Source organism: Triturus cristatus, chromosome 2_1 (assembly GCF_964204655.1).
Source record: "Triturus cristatus chromosome 2_1, aTriCri1.1, whole genome shotgun sequence".
In the NCBI taxonomy this organism is placed as follows: Eukaryota; Metazoa; Chordata; class Amphibia; order Caudata; family Salamandridae; genus Triturus; species Triturus cristatus.
This window is the reverse complement of record NC_140581.1, coordinates 422093967-422117240: the sequence shown is the minus strand read 5'-3', so window position 1 is coordinate 422117240 and position 23274 is coordinate 422093967. Positions and strand designations below refer to the sequence as shown.

The following is a 23274-nucleotide window of genomic DNA, read 5'->3' as shown; positions in this document are numbered from 1 at the left end:
TAGGAAATAAAGTGAAGAGGGGGTTGGTAACCCGCTACCTTAAGGGGCATAAACCCGACATAGTATTCCTGCAGGATACGCACCTGCTGGGGTCCACCTGCTCCTTCCTGGGACGGGTTTGCTATACCACTCTAGCTCATGCGGGATTTGCCAAAGGCTCACGGGGGGTGGAGATCCGTACTAGGAAATCCCCTCCCTTTCCTGGCACATAAAAATGGGTGGATTCTGAAGGGACATATGTGGCAGTCCGGGGTGTTTTGGAAACGCAAGACATTCCTCATAGTCAGTGTTTATGCACCCCCTCGGCTCCAGCAACGCACGCTCGATAACTTGACCTCGCTCCTTTTGCACTCTGGACCAGCCATACATATACTGGGGGGGAGACTTCAACGATGTCTTGAGCCCCTTGATGGATCGCTCCCTCTCTCGAAAAGACACCCCCGACATCACACCTTTGGCCCATTTTTTAGATTCATTGGGACTGTCTCAATTCTGCATCGGCGGACGTATTCTTATTTTTCAGGCGCCCACAGGGTGTTTTCCCGCTTAGATTATCTTCTTGCCCCGGTGGGAGAGGTACAGCGGGTGAACACTAGATTATTTGGCTAGGGGCATATCGGACCATTCTCCCCTTGGGCGGTGGGGGTGGTCGTCTCATATCACATTGGAGGTTAAATGCATGGGAACTGCGGGATGAGACTGTCACTGAAGAGCTGCGGATTGATTCCAAACTGTATTTCACCGAAAATGAGGGTTCTGTCCCATCAGCAGTCACTTTTTGGGAGGCCTATTAAACGGTACTACGTGACAGAGCACAGAACGTACTGTCTCACAAAAAAAAACGTGAGACTCAAGAGCTTGAGGAATTAGAACATACACTCTTAGAATTCGAAGGGACCGACCCCGCCGCATTGACTGAACACGCTTTACATCGACTTGAGATAACCAGGCGAGAGTATTTAGCACTAGCGACTAATGAGGTGAGAACGCACCAATTGGCAACTCAACATAGGCTTTACGAAACTGGGGACAGGGCAGGGAAGTTGTTGGTGTGGTTGGGTGGGAAGGAAATTGTCGAGATGGGTGCTGTCTATCAGGGAACAAGAGGTTACTCACACCAATCCAGAAGCTATTGCTGGAGCCTTTGTGCGGTACTACACGACCCTATACACCGCCCGCACTCAGGTGGGAGACCCACAGGTAACAGATTTGCCAATACCTGCAAACTGTTGACTTACCCTCACTTACACCCGTTGAGAGAGATAGCCTAGAGGGAGACCTGACGCTGGCGGAGGTGACCAAGGCCATTGGTTGACAAAAGGCAGGTAAGACCCCGGGCCCTAATGGCCTACCGGGTGAATTCTTCAAAATGAATAGTGCACTGCTGGCGCCGCATCTCCTTAAGATGTTTCTGGAATCAAAGGAGCAGGGGAATCTCCCACAGGATCTTCGCCTAGCCACGGTAGTAGTTATCCACAAAGAAGGGAAACCCCCAGAGAAATGTGGGTCCTATCGCCCCATTGCCCTTCTTAATCTTGAAACAAAGATCCTGGCCACAATCCTTGCGAGGCGCCTTTTGAATGTGATTCTTCCACTGGTACACAGACATCAGTCTGGCTTTATGCCTAAGCGTGCGACTCGTTTTAATTTGCGCCGCTTAGCTAACTGGATGGACACGGTAAAAGGTCGGGACAGTCCCCACTTGTTTCTTTCGCTCGACGCGGAAAAAGCGTTTGACACGATTCACTGGCCCTTCATGTGGCATACTCTGGAAAAAATGGGCTTCGGCCCGGTTTTTCTCGATTGGCTGGCATTGTTATACAACTTGCCTGGGTCCGGGTCAATGGCACTCTCTCCGCCAGCTGGCCGATGCAGAGAGGCACTAGGCAGGGGTGCCTCCTATCCCCTTTATTGTTTGCCCTCATATTGGAGCCGCTGGCCTATATGGTTCGCACCCGACCGGATCTAGGTGGCTTCCTCGCCAATTCGTGTTCTCTAGAGGAAGAACGCATATCATTATATGCGGATGATCTTCTGCTTTATGTCACGCAACCTGCTGAAACGCTCCCCCGACTGCTGCACATCTTTGAGGAATATGGCAGCTACGCTGGATATAAGATTAACTGTACTAAATCCTCCCTTTATCCGTTGAGTGGAGACCCGGAGTCATACACTTATCCCAGTTGCCTGCGGCTCTCCACAGAGGGGTTTCTTTATTTGGAACTCTATATCACCACCAAATCTGAGGCCCGAATGGAGTGCAACATACGACGGGTGTTGCTAAACTTTCAGGCAGATGTGAGGAGATGAAGGAAGCTTCCTTTGACTATTATGGGAAGGGCAGCCATGTATAAAATGGTAACACTCCCCCAACTTCTTTACGTTCTGCAGAACACATATCACAAAATACCGGACGCCATTTTTACTTCCATTAATAGTGAATTGCGCCTCCTCCTATGGGACGGAGCTCACCCGCGGATAGCACTGCAGACCTTACAACGGAACACTTACAACGGAGGGTTGGCCGTGACAAATATCAGAGCTTACGATAGGGCGGCCCACCTCATAATCATTAATGAATGGAACCACGCACCTGGGGATCACCGGACATATAGGCTGGAAAGGCTTCAATTTCAGGAACGCTCCCAGCTCCACTTCTTATACGGAGGTGCCGGGACCACACAACTCCTCCCTGCTGCTCAACGGGTAATAGCGGCATGGAGGAGTGCGGGAAAATTGATGAGGTGGGAGGGGAAACCTACGCAGGAGACCCCCCTATGGGAAGGTGCTAGTTTAACTGAGATCAGGAAATTGAGGGGCTTCAGGAAATGGGAACTTATCGGCATTTCTAAGATAGGAGACCTCTTGGAGAGAGGTTCTCTGGCCTTCTTCACTGTCCTTCAGTCTAAATACCAACTTCATAGTTCCCAAGCCTGTGCATATCATAGACCTAAACATGCCTGGCAAGCGGAAGGGCTGGACTGAGTGACGCTGCCTGAGTATGCCCCCCTTGAAGGCAGGCTCCTGCAGAAAGAGATCCCGACCCAAGCGATATCCCTGACATACAAAACGCAAATCAATAACATGCCTGACAATCTTGGTCCGCTTCGCGCGAAGTGGGAACTCACCACTGGGCCACTTGAGTATATAGACTGGGAAGCGCCCCTCATGCACCCGCGTGAAGTAGCGATCAACTCAGGTTGCGCCTTATACAGTAGAAGATCCTCCAGAGGGTTTATTTTGATAGGGAATGTCTACACAAGATGGAGAGGGTGGGAGACCCTGCCTGTCTCAGATGCCGGGCGGAGCACGCCACATACATTCATGCTCTCTGGGAATGCAGCCACATTCAAACTTACTGGCACACGATCATGGGTGAACTGAACAAAATACTAGGGGCAAGCCTAGGGCTGGATGTGAAATTCTTACACCTAGGTATTCCCACAGATATCGACCTACCGCACTGCGGGCTCTTGCTTGTCAATCTTGGGTTAGTGGTGGCCAAAAGGGACATAGCTAAGTGCTGGGGGGCGCAACACCTTCCTACACTTACGGCGTGGAAGTCCAATATGGATCTCTACATGGCTGCGGAGAAAGTGGCTTGTAAAGCGAGGGGATGCCCACATAAATTCTAGAGAATTTTGTCCCCATGGCTGAAGTATTACAAGCTGGATCTAACCGTAGAAGGAGAAGCCCTCGCTCTGTCTCCTGGGATGTCAGGATCAGGCCCTTAATAACTGCCTTCTTACCTTCCATCCGGACCCAGGACTATGGGGGTTTAGACATATGTACTTACAGGTAGATAATGGTGATGTGAGTCTGTTTATTATTGGAAAGCCTGCAACATTACTTATTGTCAACTGATGTACTTGTGTGCTTGCTATTGGTCACGCTTCTTGCATTATCAACTTCTTTTCCCATCTGTAAATTTTGCTTTTCAGTGAAAAAAAAAAAGTAAAAAAACAAAAAAAAAGTGTAAATGTATGCATGTAGGGGACATCAAATACTTATTTGAAAAAGAGACATAAATATAGAAGATCTAGACCAGTGTAAATAAATCTTTCATAATAGTTTTGCATTTTTTTAAAACTTGTTCTAAATTCAATTTTCACCACACCTCTGTATCTCTCCCTAAACCAGTTGTTAACAAAGCTCTGCCTGCTCAACAGGTGATTCTGGTGTCTGGGGATTAAAGAAAAACTTTGCTTTGTTGGAACTGCTGGAGCGGCTTCAGAATGGGGCATCTGGCCCATACGGAGCACCTGATGAAGCCATTGGAATATCTGGAGAGGTATTTAATGTTTTCTTGTAACATGTGTTTATTGAGCTTTGGATGTGTAGTTGGTGTTTTTATATTTCCAGACAAGAGGGTACTTGTGCCTTAGTGCCTATTTACTGAATTTTTAATGGTATCAAATGATCAGTGATGGCTCTTGTTACTTCCACGGTGCTGAACATTAATAGATGCAAATTATTTTTCACGTTTTTTAGCCCTCAAAATGGACCTTTTCTCATGTTTAAGTCTTGCCTGCTAGACAGCACAAGATGCCTGGTTGCAAAATACCTATTGCGAGCTTACAGTTGAGTGCACCCTGCATATTAGTTGCCATTGGCTGGCTTGATTGTCACTCTCATCTGCTTACTTCCTTCTCAACGGCTTGACATCCTCTTTTGTGTTTGTCCCGCGCCTGGAGCATAGCCTCTTTATGATCCCTTTCACTGGCTGATTTGCATCCTTCCACCGTTCACATGTGTGGAATTTTTTTTTTTTTTTGTTCACCATTCAGTTAGAGTTTTCAAGCTTTCTCCCTCATATGCCCACCCCCCTCTTACTTGCCCCCTGCAGTGTGCTTCCCACCTCTTTCATTGTGTCTGGAAAAACATAGCAATATGGATTTGTTTCCTGGTGTATGGTTGGAGGGTACACTTCAAGGGTTGTTGTTGCCTGCATTTCACGTATTGCATGAAAGCACATGCTTTGGCGCTCCAAAGCCCTTAAGGATCCGGGAAGATGGCCATCAGCTGGACTCAATAAGCGGGTGTCTGAGGCAGAGCGTGTACTTGGCATGACAGTTCTCCAGGAGGCCCATGAACCTGCTTCCTGGGCTCCTGCACAGGACCAGCTTGCTGAATCCTGTGAAAGTAAATGTAGGCCTTGACAAGCTTTTCCTTTAAATTATGACACCAATCCTTTTCTGTTTAAATTCTGTTCAGAGTGTCTTGTGTGAAAAGTATTTGAAAAATAAACTATGCCATTTATAAAGATTCAAAACACTGAATTTAATTTGTATTTATAAAATACCATACAAATATTTTGCTTTTCCCCCAGTATTTAGAAATGTTTTTTTCTTTTACTCTTTTAAACAATACTTTACAAGCAAATATTGACAAAGGCCACAGCTTGGCACTTGTTTTATAAAGTTGAGGTCTATTGGCTTTGCCAAAAATTAGGATGCACTTGCATCTTTGAGTCTGATTTTAGGCTCCCATATGTTGCCACTGCCGCTCTCTGCAAATTTTGCTAGATACATTGGGAAGAAATATTAGTACACTATGCATAGATTCACTTATGTAATGGGCAGAAATACATTGGTAACAATGGCCTTCCAATACCATCTAAGCTTTCCTCTATCCCGATAATCACATTTAGATCTATATAATATGAATTTGCATGACGCTGGGAACCTTCGAAAAGCGTGAAATATTTGCTTGTCTGCCGTCCATGTAGAACGTAAGGCAGATGTAAACATGTCAAACTAGGTGTAGTTTCTTCAGTACAATTTTGTTGAGAAATGTCACACATCAGTTAATAGGAAGCTTTTTGTCTAGAATATAACCAAACACATTAATGTATGTCTGAAAGAGGCCTTCTAATATATATTGTAATTTATAATAATATAATTCTAAATTAAATTTACATTTCAGGAAGTCAGTCATGTGCTAACATTTCTGACTAGAATTGGTCATCTGTAAAAAAAAAAAATCACATTCCCCTTATTTTTTTGATAAACAGTTATTGTAGAATTGTTGCCATTAAAAATGGCAGCAAAGAACCTAAGGCACACATACAGCACTGTATAGGATAAAGCATCAGGACCAGACAAGGCAGTAACCCTCAAGCAGTACACCACATAGAGCAAAAGCAGTGACCAGGAATACACGTCAGTAGCAGTCTGACCCAACCATTTCCCCCACACCTGCCCATGTTTCCAGGGACAAATCCTGGCTTTAAAGACCACACGCTCCTGTTGTGCACACCAATCCACACCTCGTCTCTTATCTTGTGAGAGTCAGAGAGGGAGAAGCCATCGAGTAGCGATATCACGTTTCGCAACTAAAAGGGCCATGCCCAGGAATGATCTTTTGGTCCTCATGCTAAGGTGGGATAAGACACTGCTCTATGAGGTGATCTATAGGATATTAGCAATTATTCTGTAGTTCCTCTCATACTCACAGTCCTTCTCTTATATTCCATCAGGCATTTCACCACACAAAGTTTTTAATTCTGTGTAAAGAAGGGGAAGAAAGCAGACGTTTACATGATCTTTGTACATCTTTTAAGTAAAAGCAAACACCTTCATGTTGTTATGCCCTACTGGTGATGTCTAAGGGTTTCTGAGGTCCGTCTAAAAGATACCAGGCATAGCAAGACAGTGAGTTTATTAGAGATCCGTTTTAGGGATAACCCAGAATTTTTGCCCCAATTTATTAAGACATGTAGGACATCTCTAGTTTCCCATGATGCAGCGTATTTTGCAGAAGGTGGGTTTAGTACCTGCATACTTCACATGATTTTTTAGTCAGTAAGTTTTGTCCCATAGAGACTCCATCTACAAGGCAGTGGTCTGCTGCAAAAGCCGATCTGTACACATTTACTGTACTATAAGAGAGTCCTGATGTAAATAAATCTGATAAGTAATTAACTACATGTACTAAATCAGTTGAAATGGGATTGTAGTTCCTTCGAAGACACCAACACCCCTATTTCTTCCAAGCCAGTCTATATGCTTTCCTTGTGCCAGGTGCCCATGACTCCGATATGAGTCTGGAAGCTTGTGCCGAAAGGCCTGAAATCTGCCACGGTCTCCTGAAATCCTCCAGGCCACCAGCTTCAGTAGTCCTTGCTCTACAAGAGGTTATGACTGTCCTTCTGGGCCTGTAATTATTTCCCTGAAAGTTGAAATTAAGATTGGTAAATTGTTAGAAATTGGATTTTTAGTAGGCTAGGGTGTGGGCCAAACCCAGGCAAAAACCACTCTAGTCAGTATAAGGGAGTTACACTTCTAAAATAACCCCTGCTCACCCCTTTGGTAGCTTGGCATGAGCAGCCAGGCTTATCTTAGAGGCAGTGTGTAAAGCATTTGCACATAACCAACAGTAATACAGTGTACGCACTACAAAAGGACACCACACCAGTTTAGAAAAATAGCTAATATTTTTATATACTTTGAGACGAGACCAAATACGATAAAAATCCACAATACTATACTTAAAAGTTCACAGTTCCCAAACATACGCTGATTAAAAAGTGTTCCTTGTGTGGATAGCTCTGGCGTTGTGAACAACAACATCTAACAGTTCTGGCTGGTCGCGGGCCAGCTACGGTGTCGGGAAGACCTGCAAACAGTACCTGTGAGAAATGCAGGGCGCTGAGACCCTTGAAGTCACTCTCGTTGCAGATCGAGCTCCTCTCTGGTGGAATCGGGAGCGCTGTGCGGTGCCCCCAGATCGCGGTGCACGCAGCGGCTCGGTGGTGGCATCAGATGGCGTCGTCTGTGAGACCAGGGTTGCGGTGCGAGATGAAGGCGGTGCGAGCCACGGTGCTAGCAGGTCACGGTACAAGCAGCGGCGGCGTCGTTGCTAAAGTGCTGTCGTCGGCTGACGAACTTGAGTCGATGGCGCCGGCAGGCCAAGGCTGCGGTGCGGAATGAGGGCTGTGCGTCGTGTGATTTACGAGCGGTGCTTCCGAACCACAGTGCAAGCAGTGGCGTCGATTTCAGCGGGAAGTGGCGGCGTCAAGCAGGCCAAGGTGCTCTCGTGAAGCAAGGCGGTGCAGAGTGCAGTGCCCACAGGTCACGGTGCAAGCAGCGGCTCGGTGGCGGCGTCAACAGGTGGTGTCGGTGAGACCAGGGTTAAGGTGCAGCGTTGCAGCGGTGCCCTCTGCGGTGCCTTCAGGACACGGAGTCGGCAGTGATATCGTAGACGTCGTCGAGTTGATGTTCTTCGGGTTGTAGCACAAAACACACAGTCCCCAGTGCTGCGGGTCGAAGAACTTGAAGTCTTTGCTGTTCCTGAGACTTCGTGAACAGGGAGCAAGCTCTACCTCAAGCCCTTGGAGAGACTCACAAGTTAGGTTGCAGAAAGTCCAGTCCAGGTCTTTCACTACCCAAGACAGAAGCAGCCACTGCAGGTCAGCCCAGCAAAGCACCCATTCCTTTTCACAGCTTCTCCGGCTCCTCTTCTTGTCAGTCTTCTTGATCCAGATGAGTTCTAAAGTTCAGGGGTCTGGGGCCCAGTATTTGTATCTAAAAATCCTTTGATCCTTCAGGCAGACGGTGTCTGTGCCCGGCCAGAACCAGTTGGGCCTTCTCTGGTGTGAATTCCTGGCAGGAGGTGGTGATGGCATTTGTCAGAGGCAGACCAGGCCCTTTGAGGTGCAAGGAAATCTCCTCCCCCTTTCCCCATCGTAGCCCAGGTCTATTCAGCCCTTTCCTGACCTACCTAGACTATCTGGAGCCCCTCCGTCCCCCCAGCCATCTGTCATCCAAAACCCAGACAGGCAATCCACATTCCAGCAGAGGCACACAGGATGACTGAGCAAGAAAATACCCACTTTCTAAAAGTGGTATTTTCAAACGCAGAATGTAAAAAGCATCTTCACTAAAAGATGCATCTTTGGATTCTGAGTTGAGGCATACTACATTTTATTTTCTTACCGAATTCCCTGGGTCAGTTATGTTTATAAGATGTTATAAACAAACCTCCCATTCAGTCCTGTGGGGAACTGGGAGCCTTGCAATAGTAAAATACGAAATTGGCTGTAATTCACTATTAGGACATGCCACACACACACCAGGGCTTGTCCTACCTTTCAAATACACTGCACCCTGCCCACAGGGGTACCTTGGACCTACCTTAGGGATGCCTGACATGTAAGAAAAGGGAAGGTTGGGGACTGGCAAGTGTGTGCACTGGCCAAGTCGACATGGTAGTTACAAACTGCGTGCAGACACTGCAATGGCAGGTCTGAGGTACTTTTTCAGGGCTACTCACATGGGTGGCATAATCCGTGCTGCAGGCCCACAAGTAGCATTTGATTCACAGGCCTTAGCACACTCAGTGCTCTTTACTAGGGACTAACAAGTAAATCAAATATCCAATCATGGAAACACCAATACATAGCACAATTTACACAGAGCACCTGCATTTTACCACTGATCAGCAGTGTGAAAATTGTGCAGAAACGTTACGCCAGCAAAAACAGAGTCAAAACTGGGAGGTCAGAAAGCAAAAAAGTCAGGGGAAACACCCCAAAAGATGCCAAGTCTAACATAAATCTATTCTTATTTCTAGTAGGATTGGAAGCCAGGCATGTGACCTTCAAAGTGCTGCTATCACTACCGTGACCTCTGTGTTCCTGTGAACATGCTACAGTAGTCTTGGTAGCATGACAAATGGACGGAAAGCATAAGGTGCTAGCCCCTGTCAATTCTGAAGAAAGGTTTGATAGCTGACCAGTCCGCAACACAATTGCTCAATACCGGGATATGGTCCGCTGCTACTAAAATGCCCTTGCTCAGACAGTAACTCCAGAAGACCTTGGGTAAATCTGCAAGACCCTTGTAGTGAGGGCTCCCCATTTTGTTGACATATCTGACTGCAGATACATTGTCCATGCGTAACATCACAGAACACTTCTTTTAGTCTTTGGTGAAGCAGCAAATTGCAAATCAACCTGCCAGTAATTCCAAGCAGTTGATGTGCAACTCCTTCTCTGTTCAGCATCCCCCTGCTAATGAGTCCCCACATCTTGCACCCCATCCCTTCAAACTTGTGTCTGATTCGATCACTATCGCCGGGTCTTCCCTAAAAATGTCTTTGCCATTCCATGCTTCTGCATTCCTCAGCCACCAAAGTAGTTCCTTCTTTGAATCCGGGTCCAGAGACAGCATTTGAGGATAAGAGTGACATGTTCTAAATGCTTTGGCTTTCAGTCTTTGGAGGGCCCGGTAGTACAAGGGACCTGGGTAGATTGCTTGGATTGTTGACGACAGAAGGCCTCTGATCCTTGCAAGAGCCCTCAAGGGGAATTTCTTTCTCCCTAAGAGTTTCCTCAATTCTTTGCGAAGTTTCCTTAATGTTTCCCCTGGTAATTTCAATTCTGCCCTTAATGTGTTTATGACAAAACCCAAAAACTGCATTTCCTGGTTTGGTACCATGCAAGATTTTTTCCTATTTATGACAAAACCCAGGTGTTCTATTAGGCTCATGGTAAGATCTGTGTGGCATGAGACCACTTCTCTGGACTGTTCCATTATCAGGATATCGTCCAAGTAAAGTATTAGTCTCACCCCTCTCACCCTTGGTCATCCTGCTACGTGAGGAAGAACCTTGGTGAAACACCAAGGGGCTGAAGAAAGTCCGAAAGGGAGACTGCAGAATTGCCAAAGTCTACCCATTGAGGTGAATTGGGGAAGCGTTTGGTGTGGTGGCCAAATTGGGATGGTCGGGTATGCATCCTTTAGATCCAACTGAATTAGTCCATCCCCTTTCCTTAGCACATCTCTTAGGAGGTGCACCCCTTCCAATTTGAAGCGGTGGTAGACAACCCATTCGTTCAACTCTTTTAGGTTGATCACTGGTCTTATCCCTTTGTCCTCTTCTCCACTAGAAAGATATTGCTGATAGAAACTAATTCTGTTCCCTCTTGTGTTGAAAGAGAGGGGAAGTTAGATATGAAAACAACTACCCTCCTTCCCAGGGTTAGGAAAAGACATTGGGAAGTTACACAATAACCTAGTTGAACGTGTTAGTACCAGGGTAGTAGGGGATATTATTCTTATTTTCTTTAGGGGAGGATGGGATAGATATCTCAAGGTAAAATAACACATAGTAAGTATTAGTATTATCCAGTATTAGGGGTGTCTTTCATAGATTCACATGTCTGAATCATTCCCCGTCGTCGGGACGGGAGCCTCCGGTACATAGAAAAGTAATGTCCTATAGACATACATAGAGAAAACTAGGCCTAAGGGCCTCCCCTTAGTAGCCTATCCTTGTCCTTATGTAAAAAGGACCAAACTCTTAGAGCCAGCCAATCAGCTATCACCTCCCTCTAGAACCTTCCTGACAGGAGCCTCAGTCCCTCAGATTTTCTACCGCACGTTGTGCTAGGGAGTCTCCAGCCTGAGTTCTCCTCAGGATCTCTTCAAAACCAACTTGTTCACTTTTAAAAGTGAGTTCTTTCTTGAACAGGATTACTTCAAGCCACTTATCACTGCAGTAAGTGATTTATTCCTTCAAAATTCTGACATGTCTGAATCCCAGAAGAAAGCCCTTTTCAGGGCCTGCTCTTCATGTGGGAAGAAAAGGCTACATGTGGATGACAAGCATGACCTCTGCCTATATTGCCTTTATCCTGACCACATACCTAAAGACTGTAAGATATGTAGGTCTTTCCCTCACAAGACCTTGAGGGACAGAGAGGGTCGCCTGCTCATCTGGCTGGACAGGCTTAAGGAGAGGGAAAATGTGGTATCCTCAGAGGGAATCTTTTCAAGGACCTCTGAAGTCTCCCTGAAGAGGCCAAGAGTGGCGTCCCCTGGCCCTCAGACGCTCCTCCTATGAAGGCACAAAAGAAGTCTTCTGAAAAGGATTCTCAGGCTTTTAAGAAGCCTACCCAGTCATCCAGCAAACTTGCGACATCCTCCTCAGCGCAAAAAAGAGTTGGGGCGCCAGTTTATGTCTCCACAGCGACGACGACTGTGTCAACGACGACAGCATCGTCGGGTCTTCTCGTCGACGACGACCACTCCATCGTCGTCAGCAGGTAAACCTATTCCATCTATAATACTGCTAAAGCCGTCGTCGACGTCCAAAAGCTCGTCGACGATGACGTCAACGACGACATCATCGATGAAGAGCCCCCCGTCGACGGGAGTGTTGACGACGAAGACGTCGACGACGAAGACGTCGACGAGGAATGAATCGTCGACGAGCGCATCGTCGACGATAGCATCGTCGACGAAGAAAATATCGTTTACGGGGGCACCGTCGACGAAGGTCATGCCGTCGACGAGGGTATCGTCGACGGAGGAATCGTCGTCGACCTTGGTCATTACTGAGCCATGGAAGAAATCCAAGCAGATAGAAACGTCGTCTATGACCCTACCACCGTCGACAACACCAAGGACGACGGCAGGGGATCCTGCAAAAGATTCTGTGTCTGGCAGACTGACCAAGAAGCAGATTACACCAGAAACAACGTCACCAAGTAAGGTGCAAACTCATTTGCCTACGGAGATTCTCCAGAGTGAGGAATCTGAAGAAGAACTCCTGGATCAGGCTACTTCCCCTTCAGACCTTCACGTGAAATGTCAGAGCACGGACGAAGAACAGGAGGAGATGAGCTACCAGGAACACTCTTTCCGAGCTCAGGTTCGCACGGAGGTCACCCCGATGGTATGCCTTCCCGTGTCAATTGTAAATGACCTTAAATACCTTATCCAGGACTACAAACAGCGTTTCCCGGAATCACCGGCAATTGAGACAGGGGGCCCGAAGCCTACTACAAATACACCAGCGGCAGCCCCAAAACAGACACGGCCAACTACTCAGGTCCGCCATGAGAAAGTGCCACCTCAGGTGATAGAATCATCAGATGAGGAGGCTGAAGAAATGGAAGAGGGGGAAGTCCAAGAAGACCACACGGATCACGATGAGGAGGAAGAGTATGTGGCATCTTCCCCAGCTTCACCCCAACCGCGCCAAGCAGATTCACCGCCAGTGGACTTTGGCGGTTTCCATAGAATAGTGGAAAGAGCTGCGAAGCGATTTCATATGGTAATGGAATCGACTGAGACCGAGTGCTTCTTACATGACTTCAAGGAGCAAACAAAGAAGACAACGAAGTCGATCCCAATAATAGACTTTCTCTGGGACCAGGGAAAGAAACTGATGCTGACGCCTGCCTCTGTACCTGCGGTTGTTCCACGCCTGGATAAAAAATACAAGGCTCCAACCACGGCGCCAGCTTGCCTTAATGGGCACCCGAAACCGGATTCGGTCGTAACCCAGGCGGCCCAAAAGAATTCTCGCAACCCTTCCTCTCCTCTGTCAGCCCCACCGGACAGGGAAGGCAGGAAGTTGGACACAATCGGTAAAAGGTTTACTACGACATCGGCCATGACCATCAAGGTGGCCAACTCCATAGCCCTGTTAGGGCGTTATAACCGCCAGCTTTGGGAAGATATAGCCCCATATATAGCGGAACTGCCAGACACAGTTCAGGAGGAGGTCAAGGCACTGCTTATGGAGGGCCAAACCTCGGCAGCTGAGATCATTGATTGTGCCATAGATGTGGCCATGACGGGCTTTCGACAACTAGCTGGGGCAGCAGTCCTGCGCCGTCAGGGATGGCTTAAGGCAACATCATTCAGGCAAGAGGTGCAGACGAAGGTGCTGGACATGCCCTTCGACGGCCAACACCTTTTCGGGGACAAGATTGACGAGGCGCTCCAAGCGATCAAGAAAGACACTGATACTGCTAGAGCACTTGGTACTTTGCAGGCAAGGAATCAGTCCTTTCGAGGCAACAAATCCAGGGGCCAGTCCTCCTACAGGGGATCCTATCAAAATAGGTCCTCGTATTCCTACCAGAATAAATCCCAGTACCAACAGAAGCAGCAACAAGGTCGTCAGACTTCTTATGGGAGATCAAACTTCAGGGGCAAAAACCAGAAGAGGGGCACTGGCGGACGCCAGTGACCAATTACTCCAGCCAGTCCAGCAACTATATCCCTCATTAAAGATTGGAGGAAAATTGACCCATTTCCTAGAGAATTGGCATCTCATCACCACAGATCGCTGGGTACTACAATTAATAAGATTCGGCCATTCCCTGGAATTCACCACCATCCCACCTGCAACCCCTCCCCGCAGGCTTCCGCACAAACATCTACGACTGCTGCTCCAAGAAATATCTGCGATGTTGAAGAAAGGAGCGATCGAGCGAGTTCCATAGTCTCAAAGAGGGAAAGGATTCTATTCCCGCTTCTTTCTTATACGCAAGAAGGAGAAAAAGTGGAGGCCCATACTAGACCTCAGGGCACTCAACTCTTTCCTGAAGAGTCAGTCGTTCTGGATGGTGACGATCCAAGAAATACTAGGCATTCTAGAAAAAGGAGATTTTATGACATCTTTGGATCTCCAGGATGCCTACTACCACATCCCGATACTCAAGGGGCACAGAAAATTCCTGAGATTCGAGGTGGCAGGACAGCACTACCAATTCAAAGTCCTACCGTTTGGCCTCAAATCCGCACCGCGGATTTTCACCAAGTGCCTTTCACCTGTGGCAGCTTTCCTGCGTCAGATGGGTCACCAAGTCTTCCCCTACCTCGACGACTGGCTGGTAAAGGCACCTTCAGCTGCAGGCGCGACCGAATCCTCCAACGCCTGCACCAATCTTTTTCAACAACTAGGATTGACTCTCAATCACGAGAAATCCTGCATGTCCCCAACAAGAAACATCACCTTCCTCGGGGCGACCTTGAACACGGAATGCGCAAGGGCATTTCCTTCAAAGGAAAGGAAAAACAAAATAATATCTCTGGCCACGACTGTGGCATCAAAGAAGTCCCTAAGAGTTCGAACCTACAAATCACTCCTAGGAATGATGTCGTCTTGTATACTCCTCATCCCTCACTGCAGACTCAGGATGCGTCCATTGCAAGAAGCCCTCACGAACCAATGGACACAGAGTACAGGTTCTTTCGAAGACATTGTGAAGATAACACCGCAAATATCCAAGAGCCTGGAATGGTGGAGAAATCACAAGAATTTGTCTATAGGACTGCCATTCCTACTTCCAGCAGCACCTATGGTAATCACCACCGATGCATCCCTGGAAGGCTGGGGAGCCGTCCTACAGGACCTCCAAGTAAGCGGCAAATGGACAAATCAGGAGAAGCAACTCCATATCAATCTTCTGGAACTGAGGGCTGTGTATCTGGCGCTAGAAGCCTTTTTACCGCGCATCCAGAACTCCCAGGTGCTCGTCAGAACGGACAACACCACGACGATGCACTATCTCAACAAACAGGGAGGAACGCGTTCGCTCACTCTATCACGCGAATCGCAAAAGGTCTGGAACTGGCTTGTACTCCAGGGGATCACGCTCAGGGTGGACTATGTCCCGGGCAAGGACAACACCATTGCGGACGCCCTAAGCAGACAGAAATCCCTCTCCCACGAATGGGAGCTCGACAAGAGTACACTGGATCACATATTCTCAGAATGGGGAGTCCCAGGAATCGACCTGTTTGCCACCAGGGAGAACACCAAATGCCCAAACTACGCAAGCTGGCGTCCCCAACCAAGGTCACTCGGAAATGCTTTTTCCATAGGTTGGTTCAGCGTATTTGCGTACGCTTTTCCACCGTTTCCGATGATTTCCAGGGTTCTCAGGAAGATGAAGGCGGAGCCCTGTACCCTGATCCTAATTGCCCCGTTCTGGCCGAGGCAGCACTGGTTCTCGGATCTTCATCGCCTCTCCATCAGGACACCGATTCGTCTGAAGCAGCACCCGAACCTGCTGACAATGTCCAACGGGCAGGTGCAATACCCGAACCTGCAATCGCTCAGGTTATCGGCCTGGCTCCTGAGCACAGAGAGTTCTGTCATCTAAACATCCCTCAGGAATGCAGGGACGTGCTGGCAAAAGCAAGAGCGGACAGTACCAACAAGACGTACTCTCTAAAATGGAAACGATTCTGCACATGGTGTTTAGAGAAAGGCCTGAGACCACTCCATATCACACCCGTACAGATATTGCCATATCTACTACACTTGACACAGTCAGGATTGGCGCACGCATCCATAAAGGTGCATCTGGCGGCCATTTCACGATTCACCAGGACTTACAAAGGACCGTCTCTCTGGTCCAATAGGCTTATCAAGCAGTTCCTAAAGGGACTATATAGATCCTTCCCAAGACCTAGAGGGGTCCCACCGACATGGCACCTCAATTTAGTTCTTAACCAACTCATGAAGCACCCTTTTGAGCCCATTCATCGAGCATCCATCAAGTACATCTCATGGAAAACGGCTCTGCTGCTCGCTCTAACATCTGCCAGGAGAGTAAGCGAGCTACAGGCTCTATCCATTCAGGAACCCTTCATGAAGTTCAAACAGGACAGGGTGGTGCTGAGGACAAATCCCAAGTTCATACCGAAAGTGCCTTCAGACTTTCACCTTAATGAACCGATGGTTCTACGTTCCTTCTTTGCAAACCCTACCACCGCAGCAGAAAGGACGCTACACTCCTTGGACCTCAAAAGGTGTCTAAAATTTTACATAGACAGAACAAAGAGCTTCAGGAAGTCATCACAGCTATTTGTGGCCTACAGTAGGCCAAGGATGGGTATGCCTCTAACGAAACAGAGCATCTCAAGGTGGATCTCCTCAGCGATAGCATTCTGCCATGACGGGGCCGGACGGCCTTTGAGAGCTAAGGTTGAAGCGCATTCCACCAGAGCGATGTCCACATCAGCAGCGCTGTTTGCTGGAGTGCCGATTTTGGACATATGTAGAGCGGCGACGTGGAAGTCACCGCACACCTTCTCCAGACACTACTGCCTGGATGCTGAACTTCTGAAGGATGCAGCAGTGGGCCAGGCGGTGCTTCGCCATCTATTCCAGTGAGGTGAGCCTTCCAACATCCCGCCATCCTGGTATGCACATCTCTAGCTGCTATGATATATTGATGTATGCCAATGTTTCAAAGTCGCATGGTAATATGTGTATTATCTAAAATGACTATATGGCATGATTACATCAGTAATGTGCATAATGTATTGCTGACTACTCTGATTCAGGCATGTGAATCTATGAAAGACACCCCTAATACTGGATAAGAAACGCGTTACTTACCTGTAACAGCAGTTATCCAGTATTGGTGTCTTTCATAGATTCACATGCAACCCTCCCGCCTCCCCTGGAAGGACTCACGTCTCTCTCTAACTGTATTACGCCTACCTAGCTTGGTGCGTACGAAAATCTGAGGGACTGAGGCTCCTGTCAGGAAGGTTCTAGAGGGAGGTAATAGCTGATTGGCTGGCTCTAAGAGTTTGGTCCTTTTTACATAAGGACAAGGATAGGCTACTAAGGGGAGGCCCTTAGGCCTAGTTTTCTCTATGTATGTCTATAGGACATTACTTTTCTATGTACCGGAGGCTCCCGTCTCGACGACGGGGAATGATTCAGGCATGTGAATCTATGAAAGACACCAATACTGGATAACTGCTGTTACAGGTAAGTAACGCGTTTCTTATAAAAGCTGTACTTATCTTGTGAGGAGCAGCAACAAAAAAAGGGAGAACACTGCGTGCGGTGGGGGCCTTTACAGCCTATTAGAATGTTATTGAAGTTCTATATTCTTCAATTGTTGCTGCTGTGAGCTGGCAATAAAGGAGATTTGCATAATATTAGCCTCCATGTCATGCCATAAAATCCTAATCTATTACCCACCAATTCCTTGGACAGAGAAATCAAAAGAAGAGATCCCTTTGGCAAACTTATGTTTTCTTCTGCCAGCCTGCACCGACGTCGGTAAACGCTATTTGGCTGTTGGGCCTACTATACACCTTATAAGTAAATTGGGTACATTCTATGGTGTCGGGTTTCGTTTGTTTAACCTTAGCTCAACCCTGAGTAGCTGTGGCTCTGATCAGTCAGGCTTACACAAAGGAACAAGTGTAAAGCATTTAAACACGACCAAAACAATTGGAGAAGAAAAAAACTAGACAATCAAGAAATCCAACACCAATTTATAAAAATAGAGTTTATATTGCTTAATTTTTGGACACTAAAACAAAAAATATCCATTGGAGGGTTCCATTGATATGGATCATACAAGAAGCAATACATCAAGACTGTTCACTTAGGGGAGGAGCCTAGCGCTTGACCAAGATGGCCGCGTGAGCTCTGAGCTCCCGAGACCCTCGCGCCCTCCGTCGACTATCCTGTCTCCAATCCTGTCTGTATGCATGGCATCGTGTAGATGACCTGTCAGGGAGGCGATTGATGCTACCCGCGGTCGAATCGCCCACCGGGAACCGGAGTTAAGCATGGCGGAAGATTGCGGCCTATCTCCGAGAGATGCCAGGGGCTAGAGTTGGCAGGATGCCCGACTTCTAGTTGAACAACAACGGCCAGGCGAGGTGTGAACTGTCGGATGGAGGTCCCCGTCCTTTCACTTTCGTTTTCTCTCCCTTTGTCTGCCCTGCCCCTGGAGAGCTCTTGGTGGCTTTATTATCCTTTGGACGCTTCACATGCTACTCTGGCGGCCCATTGCAGAACTGATCACTCCTGATTCCTCTCGTTGAGAGGGGGCCGTCTTATTTGAACCGACCCGCTTGGCACCAACCATGTCGGGCAAAGCAGAGGTGGATCGGCTGAAGCCTAAGTCTACCAGGCGGGGAGCCTATACTCAAGTCAATAATATGGACCGCTATGCTCTGCAGAAGGGATCACCGAGTGGGTCGAGCCAGTCGCCGGATACCCAGAAGGAGGCCTCGCCCTTGGCCCCGGAGCTCTCGCTGCAGGATGTCATGGGCGCGATCGAAGGGATGCAGACCTCGATTGGGAGACAGTTTGATGCGCTGGCGCATAAGGTGGATGCCATTTTGGTGGATGTTAACCTGATCCGTGCGGACTTGGGCAAAACGAATGAACGGGTCAAAACCCTGGACCTCAAGACCACGGGCCTCGCCGATGATGTCACGGAATTGCAGACCGAGGTTCGTAAGCTGAGGACCGAGAGTGATCTCGCCGCCCGCCGGCTGGAGGACTTTGAGAGCCGGGCCAGGCGCAACAACGTGCGCGTTATCGGGGTCCCGGAGTCCTCGGATGAGGCTTCGGTTGACCTGCTCGTCGAGGACTTGGTGCTTAACCATCTGCAGCCTAAGGGTCTTGGAAAGTTCTTTGCGGTTGAAAGGGCACATAGAGTGCCGGGAGGGAGGCCCAAGGTGGGAGCCCCACCGAGGCCGATTGTCGCCCGGCTCTTTCATTTTCGAGATCGGGACGCTATCCTGCAAGCATCGAGGGTGACGGGCCCGGTCCCCTTCCAGAACGCGTCGGTGAATTTCTATCCGGACTTCACCCAGCAGGTGCAGAGGCAGAGACAAGGCTTTCTGGGGGTGAAGAGGCGACTTCGGGAGAGGGATCTGAAGTATGCCATGCTCTTCCCTGCCAGACTACGTGTGGTGTACGAAGATCGGACATTCTTCTTTGAGTCTCCTGTCATGGCCGATGAATGGCTGGACGCTTTGCCCCGGCGACGGCCGGGAGAGGACACCGCCGCGGATGGGGAAAATGGCCGGGATGGGCAGGGCTGATTTTTCGGAGCCGATCAGACTCGATTTGACTTTATTTGATGACTTGATCAGAGTGCAGTATATGCGGAGGGTTGCGGGAGGACGAGGGGAGCTCTTTCCTCCCTTAGGGTGCTTTTTGTAGATTTGGGGTTTTTTAGGGCGACAGGCACACTGCAAGTTGGGGGGGCTTTGTAAGCTGCAGCAGGGGTGCAGGGTGGGGGGGATGGTTGGGATTTCGGGGTTGTTGTTGGGGGGTCTGTTTCTGCAAGGCGTAGTGATCATCTTCGGTATTGTCCCATGGTGGCTCTTCGGGGGGGGGGGGGGTGGGCCTCCTTGTGGTTGGGGATGGGGGGTAGAGGTTTAAGTGTTATTAGCTGGAATGTTAATGGTTTGGGGGATCGCATTTAGCGCGGGATAGTCTTGCAACACTTGAAACGGTCAATGCCAGATGTTGCCCTACTGCAGGAGACACACCTTATAGGTAACACGTGTTTTGCTCTTAATAGGAAGGGTTACAAATTCATAGCTCATTCGGGTTTCTCCTCCGGGTCTAGGGGTGTGGGCATCCTTGTCAGGGCCTCGTTACCATTTGAGGTGGACTCCACCGTTGTTGACGATAGGGGGAGGTTTGTGGCGGTGGCGGGGAGGTGGGAAGGTAGAACTTTGGTTTTAGTTTCGGTTTATGTCCCTCCAGCCCTGCAGGCCTCCACGTTTGTAGATCTGGGTAGGGCCTTGCTGGATCTCCCGGGGGGTATGTTAGTGGTGGGGGGGGACTTCAATGCTGTTGGCTCTGGACTGCTGGATAGGTACCCGCCCAGAGACACAGGGGGGGCTCAGAAGTGGCTTCCAGACTTCCTAGACACACTCGGCCTGATAGACTGCTGGAGGCTCCGACACCCCGCACAGCGTCAATACACCTTCCACTCTGGGGCGCATGGTAGCCTTTCTAGGATTGACTATTTGCTCACTTTGGCTGTGCACGCCCCCTTGGTGTCTGAGGCCAGGCACATGGCGCGTGGCATATCGGACCATTCGCCAGTGTGGATCAGGCTGGATGTCGGCCGAGAGGGAGGGGGAAGGGTGGCTCCTATCAACCCCTGGTACTTTCGAGATTCCAAGATGCGCAGCGCACTGGTAAAGACAGTAGATAATTTTTTCAAGGATAATCAGGGGTCCGTGGACTCGGCAGTGTCGCTCTGGGAAGCATTTAAGACCGTGCTGAGAGGGGAGGCCCTCTCACTTGTAGTGGCGGCCAAGCGACGGAGAGATGGCGAGGTTATGCAGGTGGAGGAGGAGATCGTGGCTTTGGAGGGAGCGCTAGAGGAGGAGGTAACAGCGGCCTCACTGCATGAGCTGAGCTTGAAGCAAGCCGAGTATAAGGACCTTGTGACAAATGCCGCTAAGACCCTCAGTAGGGAACAGCAGGGCCGCCTGTATGATGTTGGTGATAAGGCCGGGAAGCTCTTAGCTTGGCTGGATAAAAAAGAACGGGTTAATAGAGTAGTGCCGGAGCTGATGGGAGAGGGGGGAGAGGTGATTGTGGAACCTGAGGGGATTGTCCAATGTTTCTCTGACTATTTCCGTAAGGTTTATGCCTCAGTGTCGGATAGGCCGCCCGAGGACTCGTGTGACCTCCTGCGGGATATCGCTCTGCCCTGTCTTTCTGCTGTAGATAGAGATGATCTTGATGGAGACTTAACGGTCGATGAGGTGGCGGGAGCTATTCGCGCGCTGAACTCGGGCAAGGCCTCGGGCCCGAATGGCTTGCCGATTGACCTGTATAAACTGTTCCCGGATAAGGTGGCCCCTCACCTGCGCGCCATGTTCGTGGAGGCGCGGGGGAGTGGGACTCTCCCGTTGGACCAGAGGCTGGCGACAATTGTTGTGATACATAAAGATGGTAAACCCCGAGATAAGTGTGCCTCATATAGGCCCATATCACTCCTCAATGCCGAGCCGAAGATCCTGGCTAAAATCCTGGCGGGCAGATTGGTCAGGGTACTTGGAGACTTGATTCATTCTGATCAATCCGGTGTTATTCCGCATCGCAACACCGCGTTGATCCTTCGGCGCCTTCATGGGGTGATCGCCAGGGCTGGCACGCTGCGAGAGCCGGCCATTGTGGCGTCTCTTGATGCCACGATGGCCTTCGATACGGTGGAATGGGAGTATTTGTGGGCTGTGCTAGCCAAGTTCGGCTTTGGCCCTGGTTTTGTGAGCTGGGTGAGGTTGCTGTATGAGGGACCCCTTGCGAGTGTGGTGGTAAATGGCCGGGCATCGACTCCGTTCCGGCTTGGGAGGGGGACTCGACAGGGCTGCCCCCTGTCGCCTCTGTTGTTCGCTCTTGCTCTTGAACCTCTGGCGGCGTGGATACGCTGGCACCCGGATATACGTGGCCTTCGGTGGTCGCCCGAACACGAGGACCGCATTTCGCTATATGCTGATGACATCTTGTTGTACCTTGCCTCGCCCAAGAACTCACTCATAGTGGTCTGTGACGTTCTTACGTCCTTCGGTAGGAATTCGGGTCTCGTCATCAACTGGAGTAAATCGTATTTATACGTCCTGAGTGGTGAGGTTCCGCCGGTCCCGCGAACTTGTTCGATCCAGATTGCTCAGCAGGGCTTCGTGTACCTGGGGATCTTTATCTCCATGGACCCCACCCTGCGGTATGAGAGAAACCTGCTCCCCCCCCTGGCGCGCCTGCGGCGGGATGTTGAGGGCTGGCGGAGGCTGCCGCTCTCCCTCGTCGGGCGCGCTGCCTTGTTCAAAATGATGTCCCTTCCCCGGTTCCTCTACGCATTGCAAAACACTCTAGATTGGGTGCCGGCCAAGTACTTTCGGGAGGTCGAAAGCCTCCAACGGACGTTGTTGTGGGATGGGCGGCCGCGGATAGCGATTGCTAAATTGACGCTTCCATGGTATGACGGGGGTATTGCGCTTCCAGACATCCGACGCTATTACTGGGCCACCCAGTTGTCCGCGATTAACCACGGTTTCTATGGCCCGGCCCTCAGCCCTGGTTATGCCATGGACAGATGGTTGTTGCGCGGTGGAAACTATCTTAGGGCGTTGTATTCGCGGTCCCTCGACTCATCCCTCACGGGGCCCACTGGGGTGGCGGTGCGTGTATGGAAGATGGCGACTGACTCTCTGGGCTGGAAGGATAGGCTCACCCTAGCAGCCCCGTTGTTCGAATCTGAAAGGTTGGGTAGGCTTTGGCATACGAAAGGGTTTGACAAATGGGACTTGATCGGCATCTCCAGGGTTGGAGATATGCTGATTAAGGGTAGGGTGAAGTCCTTTGAAGAGTTGCAGAAGGAGTACGAGTTGGGGGCGTCTGAGTTTTTCCGATATGTTCAGGTGCGTCATGCCCTGCGGTCAGTCCTCGTGGAGGGTGAGAAGGTGCCCGAGTCCTCTCCTTTGGAGGACCGGATCCTTGATGGCCATATGCCGGAGAGCACGATCTCGCTCATCTACAAGAAACTGATAAATGTTCGGGCTGATTTGCTACTGGGGCTGCGGGACCAGTGGATTAGGGACGGACTCGAGTTGGATGATGAGGACTGGCAGTCTGTTGTTTCCTCTCCTAAGGAGGTTGCTATCCCGTCGCGTCTGAGGCTGGTGCAGCTCAAGATCCTGCATCGAGTGTATGTGACGGGGCCGCGACAGGTTCATA

The 23274-nt window shown here is 49.4% G+C and overlaps 1 protein-coding gene across 1 annotated transcript in view; it reads left to right on the top strand.

Annotated features, from left to right (window-relative positions):
• TRIM23 (tripartite motif containing 23) overlaps positions 1 to 23274 on the top strand; it is a 536318-nt gene that overhangs the window by 122044 nt on the left and 391000 nt on the right. The window contains exon 3 of the mRNA XM_085631767.1: positions 4170 to 4291. Within this exon, the coding sequence (XP_085487893.1) occupies positions 4170 to 4291 (122 nt within the window). The remainder of the gene's footprint in view (positions 1 to 4169; positions 4292 to 23274) is intronic.